Source organism: Sturnus vulgaris, chromosome Z (genome assembly GCF_052056855.1).
Source record: "Sturnus vulgaris isolate bStuVul1 chromosome Z, bStuVul1.hap1, whole genome shotgun sequence".
Lineage (NCBI taxonomy): Eukaryota > Metazoa > Chordata > Aves > Passeriformes > Sturnidae > Sturnus > Sturnus vulgaris.
In genome coordinates this window covers 82,120,604-82,131,316 of record NC_142283.1, presented here as the reverse complement: position 1 = coordinate 82,131,316, position 10,713 = coordinate 82,120,604, and the positions used below count along the sequence as shown (strand labels likewise).

Sequence of the window (10,713 nt, the reverse complement as noted above, 5' to 3'; positions counted from 1 at the left end):
GGCATCGGGCGCTGCATCGCCGCGGACAGCAGGGGGCGCACGGGTACGGATACTGCCATGGGGCCCGGCGCTGCTCTCCTGCTCCGCCGCCAGGCGGCGCTGCGCTGCCGTCCTGCCGCGCCTCCGGGCACGCTCGGTTTCCTCGGGGCGCCCGGGACCGGCCGGGACGCGGGGACTGCCCGTGCGGACCCGGGGACCCCGGGCCCCGCCTGTCCCGCCGGTGCGGGGCTCCTGGTGCTGCCCGTGCTGTGCGGTGAGTCAGAGGATGCAGGGTTCCTCTTTGCCTCCCTGCTGGGGTTAACTGCCACGGGAATGTGGGATCTGGGTGAAACTCCAGCTCTCCTGGTGTTCAGGGGTGCAAGGGCTGAACGGCTGCATTCCATTCACTGCAAAAACTTGCCAAGGCTGGAGGGACTGGGGTGCTGACTGCTCCGAGGAAAGGGTACTTATTAATACTGTGTCAGATTTCCCTCGGTGACCGTCAGGCCTGAACGGCTGTGAGTTTGTGCTCTTCTCCCTGGGGAATTGGAAATAATTTCAGTATGGAATTAGAAATTGTAGAAAAATCCAGCTAACTTTCTCACCTCTGTTATCCCAGTTATCCTAAGTTATCCCAGTTTTTCCCAGCTAGGAGCTGCACAGAAGTCAGGCAGGGGAAGTGACATCAGGGAACAGCTATAAATTCAGAAGTCCCGGCAAGGGGCAGGAAAGGGGAAAGGTTTCAGGAAGCATTTTTGTGGTCTAATTAAAAATAATTTCTGATTGCCCAGTGAGAACACCACAAACTCACAGCCATTCAGGCCTGACAGTCCCCTGCAGCGAGAGCTCAGCACACATCCACAGAGGCAAGTCCAGCATCTGAAAGGAAAAAAAAAAAAAAAAAAACACAGAAGAAAAAGATGAATTTTTTTTTTTTTTTTTGCTTCCAAGTTATTTCAAGTTCTTAAAGCTCCTGGCCTCCTCCTGCCCTGCATTCCCAGCCAGCTGAGACACACAGAAACACCAAGGAACGTTGCTGGCAGTGAGCAGGAGACACGGAGACCTCTGTGCACTCCGGGCCACAAAAGCAGCCTCAGCTTCAGCAGCTGCCATCATTTTGGTAATACTCATCTGCAGGAAACGTCCTATTTACTTCAGAGTCAGGTTTTAGGAATCCTCTCAACCCCAATGTATCCTGTAACCTGGAAGTAAAGGGGAAAACTCTCAGCTAAATTTTTTTTACCGCTGCAAAGCTTTTTTGAGTTACAAAGCAAGGGGAGGGGGGAGCATCTCACCTGCGGCTGTTGGAGAAGCAGCCTGAGTGGAACTCAGTGCCTGGCCCCACCCACGGTGCTCCAGCCCCGCTCGTTCCACAGGGAGCCCCACGGTTGAGCCAGGCGCTGCTCTCCGCTGAAAGCTGCGGGGGCTTCGCACACCCGCGGCACGAGGGCACCGAGAGCGGCGAGATTTGGGGCTCTAGGGTCGGTACGGCGTTCCTGGTGCCCCGGGCGGTTCCAGCGGCGATCCAGCGTCTGCACGCGGAGATTCGGCCGCTGTTCTCCTGGGTACGGTTACCGACAGAGCCCCGGTCCCCTGCGGCCGCAGCGGGATCGCGCCCGGACCCCAAACGGAGCAGGAGCGGCAGCGCCGGGCTCGGCCCCAGCACCCGTTCAGGGGAGAGGCTCCCGCTGCCCGCGGCGACGCCGGTGCCGACCCGGTCCCGCGAACCGCACCCGGGAGAGGCTCCCGCTGCCCGCGGCGACGCCGGTGCCGGCCCGGTCCCGCGAACCGCACCCGCGAGAGGCTCCCGCTGCCCGCGGCGACGCCGGTGCCGGCCCGGTCCCGCGAACCGCACCCGGCCGGCCCGGGGAGAGGCGGCACCGCTCGGAGCCCCCAGCGGACACCGACAAAGACCCAGAACTGAGCCCTGGACGTACCTGAGCACCTGGGGCTCCGCGCAGCACCGGGAGCAGCCCCCGCGTTGGGCTCGCCGCGCGATGGTCCCGGGGCATCCCAAGAGAGGCATCCACGAACGGAGCGGGGCGCGAGGGGCCCGGCCGCACTTGAAGGCCGCGGACGGGGCTCAGGGGGCGGGGCCTGCACAGGTGTGCGTGGCGGCAGCGTGCAGGCTCGGGGCGGGGCCTGCAGGGGCGGGCGGGGCTGCAGAACGCATGCGCGGGGAAGCGGGGGGGGAAGGGGGGGGGAGTTGGTTCCACGATCCTTTATAGGGGGGAGGAAGGGGAGGGGGGAGAAGGTCTGGCGGGTTTTTTGTGTCTGTTCACGCTGCAGAGTGACGCACTAACACTGATCTCCCCTGTGCCATTTTTTTTGCGGCTTTTCCCAGCGTATGGATACGGGCCGTGGGCTCGGCGGCGCCGCGGGCGTGAGGGAGCTGGCGGGCGCCGATCGGCAGCAGCATGTCCGCCTTTCTCTGCCGGGGGTCTCACCGTGCCGCTCTCTTGAGCGTTGCCGCAGTCCCACCAGGCAGGGTCCCGTCATGCGGTCCCTTCTGCCGTCCTGAGAGGGGCACCCTGCAGTACCGGTCTGTGTCCACAAGGTGGCAGCCCTGCCATGGCGTTGGCTCGGGGGGGGGCGGCTGCAGTTCCGCTCTGTCCCCACAAGGTGGCAGCCCTGCCGCACAGCCCAGCCCGGGACTCGCCACCCTTCACAAAATCCTCCCAAGTGAATACCCCAAAACAACCCCGACCAAAACTAAAAAAGCCCTGCCTCCAACCAAATGAAAACTCATAAAACATTTATTTTAAACTATATCAAATATTTTTATATTTTTATTTTCATATTTATCTTTTATATTTATACATATAGTTGCATTATTTTTATTGTATACTGTATATTTCTTATATTTGTTTTATATTTATACAATTATTTTTATATTTTTTATCCCAAACATACAATCCTTGGAATGGAGCTCCCTGTGATCCAGCGGTGTCGGGCCCTGTTTTGAACAGCAGGGGAGACCCGCCGAGCGGGCCCAGCCCCTGCGAGGGGCGAGGGGCGCCGGGCTCCGGCCCTCTGGACTTTATTCTCCGGCGCCCCAAGCCCCGCGGCTGAGGGGGAAAGAAGGAGAGAGGAGAACCGGGAGACGGGAGAGATAGCAGGGATGATGGAGGGGTAGGGAGAAGAGGAATAGAAGGGGCCTAGCGGGAGAGGACGGAGTGGGGGGGGTGGTATCGGGTCAGGTTTGGGAGACAGAAGGGGAAGAAAAAAGAGGAGTGCGGGGAGAACGAAGGAGGCGTAAACGGGGGGAGACGTAGGGAAGCCGAAGCCCCCACGCCTCACCGGGGTAGCACGGACAAGGATCCCCTGCTCTCGGCGTGCTCAGACTGAACAAATGGCAGCCAGGTGATTTCTAGGGCTTAAATCACCTCGGCCCCGCCCCGCGCAGCCGCCCTGGGGCACCGCGCACCTGAGTCGGGCCCCGGCCCCGCCCCTGGTTCCGCCCGGGCTCTGCCTTCTGGGACTGCCCCGGACCCGCCGGGCCCCCGCCCCAGAGTCCCGGCCCCACACCGACCCCCGGCTGCAGGACCGAGGGGGGATCTGGAGCGGCACTGGCAGCGGCTCATTCCGGCGCTGCCCCTCTTGCGACTCCGCCGGGGCTCCGGGCGCTGCCCTGCCACGGCCCCGGACCCCCACACGCCACCGGTTTTAGTAGAGCTCGGAGAATTTTTAGTCTGGCGTCGGCAGACAATTAGTAGGAGAGGGATGGTCAGACACTCCAGGAGGAACGGTGGGTTGTTAAACATAATGTGCCTCAGCTGGTGCCAGCCTTCCTCTGTGCCTGACATGGCACTGCAGCTTCATAGCCAGAACAGGCCCGGCTATGTTCTAATGGATGCATCAGACTTCAAAAATCCTCCATGAGAAGACAGAGAAAATAAGTTTTGGAGTATGACACTTCTCTCAAAGGCATTCTGTGTTAGAATCAGAAGTGTTTAATGCTGAGGTAAGTGGGAATACCTGGATTTATCTATTCTATCGCAAGAGCTGAGCCATCAGTCTAACATTCCTATCTACTCTGATGCCAGCCAGTGTCTTGTGTTCCAGCTTGCTCCTCAGATGAAAAAGGTCAGGCAGGAATGTCAGGAATTCAGCATCAGCATATTTAATGGAGAAGGAATCTTGAACTGCATTCAAGTACTACCCTAATCTTCCTTAGGATTGGGACCATAACTGCTAAGTGTTACTGGCAGTAAGGCTTCTTCCCAGTTGGGTGATCCTGTATCCCAGGCTCTGCAGTGTGGCTGAACACACAGATAAGGCTAGGGCTCAAAATCTGTTGGCAATGAGGTACAAGTTTGTTCTGGGAAGTGGTGTCACCTTGCTTGGATGCTGGAGAACAGGCCGGGGCAGAGGCACAGGTCAGCAGAACCAGCCCTGCTCCAGCAGTGCTGTCACCATGTCACTGCACTGGTGCAAGCACAAATCTGTCACCTTTAATCCGCCACAAAACAGATGCAACTCAGACATTATAGATTAGGCATGCAACATGTCATAGGTAACAAAATGGATTAGATAGCAGTGTATATTAAATAAGTCTTTGTAAGTAAAAAAGAAATCACAGAAACAATTGCTGAGGAACATGTCTGCAGGCTCAAGTCTAGAGCTGGATGGGTTTTCTCTTACATAGCAACCAAATCCACCATGGACAGATCTTGCACCAGAAGGTCATGTGCAGTGGGAAGGAGTATAATCCCATTAATGTTTATGCTCAAACCACGTCTGCCCTCCCAGTGGTACAGAAAGTGCCTTCAGAGTCGGTGCCGTTAGAAATGAACAACCCCAGTGTTAATTAGGTTCATTAGCAAGTGCACACAAACAGGAGCATGAACAGACCTGTGTTCCAGAGTGCCAGATTTCATTTGGAACGCCTCCACTGCAAACAGGAATGAGGAAAGGATGGAAAACAAATCACTGTACAGAGAGAATGACAGGGTTCAACACGTTCTCCTCAAAGGCTTAATGCCAACCCCAGCCCAGATGCTTTGTAGCACATGTACAGCTTGGCAGTAACGAGGCAGTTTTGGTAGAACAGAGATCTGGACATGCTGTGTCAGGGCTCTGCTGTGCCTTGACACTCTTCTAGTACTTACACAAAAATGCAACATCCAGCCCATACTTCTGGATACACAACAATAGTGATGTGCTTACTGAAGAGAGTTGCTTTTGATAGACAGCTCGTGGAGAGAAAGCTTCTGACAGAGCTTTCTCCTATTCTCCTCATGGTTTAGGAACACAAGGCTCAACGTGCTTTGAAAAAAAAAGTCTGGTATGAAATTAAGAAAAATGCTCATTTTTCCAAGTATATGATATTTAATTGTAATGAAATAAAATCTGAAAATGTCTAAATCAATTAAGAAGTAAACATGAGTTGTAATACTATACCTGTAAAATGATTAATTCCATTCATTGTCATTAGAAATTGTGTAAAATATTTATTAAGGGCTTTGCCTACAGAGGCACAACATAAATAGAGTAAGTCCTGCTGAAATGTTATCAGTTCGCAGCTGCTGCAGGAACATCAGCAAGGCCACCCCAGGTGACAGTCCCAGCCTCGGGGCTTGGCCCCCCAGAGCTGGGCAACTGCTATGCCACAGTCCCTTGGAGTCCCTTGGGCAGGTGCCAAAGCCAGCAGAACGTGCTTGGAGAGGGAACGGGTGCTGCAAAATTAATCCACCCCTTCAAACCCTTGGGCATTCTCCACGGCCATGAGGAGCTTCTCCCGCAGGTCCTCAAAAGATTCATACAGAGGTAAGTCTAGGCGGTTAAAGCTGGAAGGGACAAGGAAAGAGTCACTGAATAATCCATGGAAAAAGAGTTTTAAAGAACTAGAAAAGATGAAATAATTTGGGGTCTTGATTAAGAATGCAGCTTGTGGTCCACACTGTTCCCTGTACACCTCACACCTGCCCAAGGTGAGCTCGCCAGTAACTGTGCTGCCTTCCTTTGCAAAGCTGGGAGCAGGAAATTGCTAAGAATTGCTTAGAAGAGGAAAAAATCCAACAGAAAGCCCCTCACTGTACCTAGATGATGGAAAACAATCTTTGTCAAAACACAAAAAGATTTCTTGAGATTCAGCAAAGATATTCTAGATTAAGAGGACAGACCCTTTGCTCTCTGGGGGGGGGGGGGGAAATTAAACCAAAATTTTCCAAGAGAAAAATCTTACAAAGGTAAAAGCTATCAGAGAATTGGAACTAAAGAGGATGGGTTGATTTTGGAGTGTGTTTTTGTTGTGCTTGTGTTTGGTGGGTTTTGTGCTTTTGTTTTCAGGTTTGTTTTTTTTATTAAAGTTCACTATTCTATAGAATTCGTTTCACTGGAAAGATTCCCAGCCTGCACTCATTATCTATAAAGTAGTTTTCCAATTCAGGACAACTTTCCTTAAAAAGCCACATTCCTGAAATGTAACAGAGCAAGACAAATTAGCACTGAATGCTTTCAATATCTGCAAAATCCATGAACCAGGGTTAGATTATCTTAGAACCTTACATTTGTTTTGAATTCTCCCATGGTTCATGTGCTTTCTATGGCTGTTTGGTGATGTCTGACTTCATTACATTACTTCATTACATCCACTTACTAGGACGTGGGAAATAAAATAATATCCTTCAGTTTCTCAGTCTGTGAAGGCACTGGGGACCCACAGGATCAAAGGCTGTTTGATGCAGAGCTGAGCATGCTCAGCAGTGTGGCCCTTCTGGCAGGAGCAGCTCTGGAATTTGTGCTTTGGTGACTTACCAGGTGTGAGCTCGGGGCAGCTTATCAGGACTTCCCCACTGCTCTATTGTAAACAGCTGAGGACCATTTGAACCTGGATGAAAATGAAAACCATATGAAACAGAAATTGCTGGATACTACAGACTGCCTAAACATTATTTTTAACATGAAATGCTGGCATCAATTGTGGGCCAGATTTTTCATTAAAGCAACACTAATGAGATTCTTTCTTTCCAAGCCCAGTGAGTTGGGTTCAGAGCCTGTGTAATACCAAGGAAGTGAGCTCAGACATCAGCATTTAAAACTTAGTGCTACGTGGAGGTCAGAGCTTGGCTGGATTCCCATCGTGCCACGAGCAGCTCACCATAAAGTTCAGCAAATCCGTTCATAGGCACACGTGACGTCCCGGTGACAAACTGCAGGAGCCGGATCCGTTTCTCAGCATCCATCAGCAGAACAGCCTGTTGGCAAACGGCCCCCATCAGCCTCAGCCTCCTGCCCTGGCCTGCGCAGGCAGGCCTTAAGAGCAGCCCAGAGCCAGCATGAGAAGCCAACCCTCAGCACACAATGGATTGTCTCTGCTCCAGGTCCCATCTTTGGGCTGCTGTGGCAGGAGCTACACTTGCCCTCACCTGAGTGAGGTGGGAGCAGGTCCTGCCCCCAGCACAACACCCCCCCCCAACTCTTATAGCAGTTTTCATAAAGAAAAATGATTGCAAAAAAATCATTCAGGACCAGTTTGAGGTGGTGGCCAGTCTTACCTTCCAGAACCACTGGATAACGGGATGATTTGGGCAGTAACCATTTTTGTAGATGGTGTGTTGTCTCCAGTCATTGACATCGACGTCACCAAGGCCACACATCAGTAACTGCAGGGAAGCAGAAGGGTGGGATGTTTCCCTGAACTCACAGGGTAACAAGGTGGCACTGCCCCTCAGTCATTCATGCACACACAGGGGAGAGTCAGAGGATTCCCAGAGTATTGCAGTTACTGGAGAATGGCTGCACACTGCCACAGTGTGACAGCAACTTCCACGTGTTTGCCTCAAATGTGACTGGCACGGGCATGATGGCACTGATCCACTAAGCTACTGCCAGGCTTCAGAGGCACACCCCCAGCCACCTTCCCGAGTAAGTGCATGTCACGAATAGATTTATTAATTAGGAAGAAACATCTAATTTCCGACTCTGAGCAAGGCATCTGTGTCTGCACATTCCCTTAGGGAGAGAGACAGATGATTCAAGAGCCCAGAACATGGCACATCTGTCAGAGAACTGTCAGCTTGGGGCACCAAACTGACTCACCTCCAGTTCATTTTCATCAAAAATTTTGATCAGATCAATAGGAAGCAGTTCTGTGAATCCCTAAAAAGAAGAGCAAAGTTAAAACTCTCATCCCACATAAATCCTAATTAAAAAATCAATGACTAAATTACTTCAAGCTCAAATAATTAAACTTGAAAGAGAATGACCTTGTTCTCATAAGAGAAAAATGATATATTCTTACACAAGACAGAACTGTAAAATCATAAAACATAAGTATTCTATTTGCATTCCCTGCCAAGCTTTACAAAGACACCAGTGGGTAAGAAATCTGTGTTAAAAAAAAAAAAAATCCCTATTTTTGTGAAAGGAAGGAGCTAAAGAGCCTCACCTCCAGAAAGGCATTCATTTGTTTCTGCACTCTGTTGACAAACCGCCACTGGATGACCAGGCTGCAGAAAGAAACAAAACCCCATCAGAAAAACAAACTTATTAGCAGATCTCAGCCAAGTGTTCAGAGGTTTCAGGAACCCCAAATGCTTTCAGTTTGTCATTTACAACTTCAGCAAGTTCAGGTAGCTAAACAGCTTTCACCAGTTGTTCCAATTTATTGGCTGGTGACTGATGGAATTTTGAGGAAACAAACCAAAAACCCCAGTGACTATGACCAAATCACAGTGGGAATATTTTCACTCCTGTAGGTACCTACGTGAGCAGACATTTTATTCTTCCAGAGCACTGAGTAATTAAAAATTCCCAGCAAAGTCTGCAAGCTCTGAGGAGAGCTGTCAGGACACAGCACCTCGCCTATAAATAAAGAAATAAACTGCAGCATCAAAGGGACACCTTGCTTTCAGTACCAGCCACCCACAGCACAAACACCTCACAGGTGCAGGCATAAAAAATCAATTCCAGGCATGGAATTGGTCCAGGTACTGGAAATGAATTCCCAATTTGCATGAATGTAGCAATTATAATGTCTTTCACTTTGGAAAAGGCCCTGATTTAAAATGCCAGCAGGTCTAAGTGAATTTAGCATTTTACGTCCCGGTAGGCAGAAGAACTGAGAAATCTGAAAATGAAACCTAATTTCAGATTTGGCCAGTTTTGGTAGGAACACTGGCACTGGAATCCTGGCTCTGGTCTGTGACTGGCAGAGGAGGACAATGGCATGAGAGCCAGGCTAGAGAGCACCACCTGGCTCCTCTGAACTTGAGCCAGATGCTGGAGAAGCATGTTTCCATAGGTGGGGGGGGAATTTCAGGAGAACAAAACACATAATTTCATTTACTCTTTGTTCTTATATCTGACTGGATATAACCAATGTTAACAGTAAGATTTTTTTTTTTTTCCCAACGACCCCTGATGCTCTTGTGCAGTACAAACGACAGGAATGGCAGCAGAGTCAATTCTTAAGTACAACTGCTCTTTCTTCCCCCCAGGCATGTTCCCTAATGGTACTTACTCAATGTATTCCCGCTTGTTTTCATTTGTTACCATGATTTCAGACCCATTGGGCTTCAGGTCTACTTGATATGTCTGTATTTCAAAAGACCAAAACCCTGTTATTTGAGGACATCTTTCTCCCAGAACCCACTCTCCCTGAGCAGCGTTTTACAGGCAGTATCAGGAAATCATGAGTAAATCGATTTACCCCTTTTGAACAAACTTGCACTGACAGAAGAGAAAACTGGTGGAGAGAGGCTGCCTATTTACTAATAATTTTACTATCATTATTATTTCTAATAATAAAATGATATATTTATGTAAAATATAACCACAAAATACATACTTTATAAACACAAAATTCTAATAGTTATTATTTATAATAAAAGAAGTTAAATCACATATTGAAACTGCTCAAAGCCAACCGGTGTATTATAAAACCTCTCTATTCTGTGGCTTCAATAACCTCCCTAGTTCTCCATGTAATCCATAACCTTATGTTGCTTCAGGAAAAAGGCAGTATGCACTGGAAAGTGGATCAGATGTAAATACCCTTTACACACCTGTCCAAAGTTTTCCTCGTCTATGCAAAACATGAGATCCAGTTCTGTAGGGTCATTTTCCAGGATCCACTTCAGAGAGTTGTAGTATTCGCTATCCTAGGGCAGATCACAATTAGACAGTTTGAAAATAGGAAATTAGTGCAGACCTGTAGAAACCCAGGGGCCTGTGAGCACGGGCTCACATTGTCATTAGAAATTGTGTGAAATTGGTTAAATGGGCTCTTACCACTGACTCCATGTCCTTCAGAGTTATGGGCTTCCCCAGCATCATCTTGTAGAAAGGTCTGATGAAGAAGCCTGTGAGAGAAGGACAGCGTTACCTGCCCTGCTCTGCACCTGCACATTCCATACAGGTGGAATGCTTGAGGGCACACCCCTGGCATTTACTGTTACCTCCTGACTGTAACAGTCCTGCAACTGCAACAGCATCATAGCAGCTCAGGTTTATTTAAGCACAGAAAGTCCAATTTTTCAGTTTCAACCGTTATCCACTAACTACCACACTCCACTGACCACCCTAACATTAACTTCAGAGAGTGCCAAAGCTGGGCAATTGAGCTCAGGGCACTCTATCCCATTTAAAATCACTACTCCTCTCTCCAAGGAGCTGCCTGAAAACCAGGCTGGTGAGCTTCCTCTGCTGCACCAAGGCTCAGGAAAATCTGCTCAGTAATGTCTGCCTGGTGTGAGATTTCACAATGCAGCAGAATTTGTAATTGAATAA

General features: G+C 49.8%; 1 protein-coding gene across 17 annotated transcripts in view; it reads right to left on the bottom strand.

Annotated features, from left to right (window-relative positions):
• Positions 1-4,411: 4,411 nt before the first annotated feature.
• LOC148219979 (E3 ubiquitin-protein ligase NEDD4-like) overlaps positions 4,412-10,713 on the bottom strand; it is a 77,871-nt gene continuing 71,569 nt past the window's right edge. For all 17 annotated transcript variants that reach the window (XM_088156972.1, XM_088156975.1, XM_088156966.1 and 14 more), the window contains 9 exons: positions 10,216-10,286; positions 9,990-10,085; positions 9,446-9,519; positions 8,372-8,432; positions 8,023-8,082; positions 7,479-7,586; positions 7,082-7,178; positions 6,739-6,811; positions 4,412-5,768 (listed from right to left, as the gene is read on the bottom strand). In XM_088156972.1, coding sequence (XP_088013098.1) covers positions 5,666-5,768; positions 6,739-6,811; positions 7,082-7,178; positions 7,479-7,586; positions 8,023-8,082; positions 8,372-8,432; positions 9,446-9,519; positions 9,990-10,085; positions 10,216-10,286 — 743 coding nt within the window. In that variant the 3' untranslated portion in view covers positions 4,412-5,665. The remainder of the gene's footprint in view (positions 5,769-6,738; positions 6,812-7,081; positions 7,179-7,478; positions 7,587-8,022; positions 8,083-8,371; positions 8,433-9,445; positions 9,520-9,989; positions 10,086-10,215; positions 10,287-10,713) is intronic.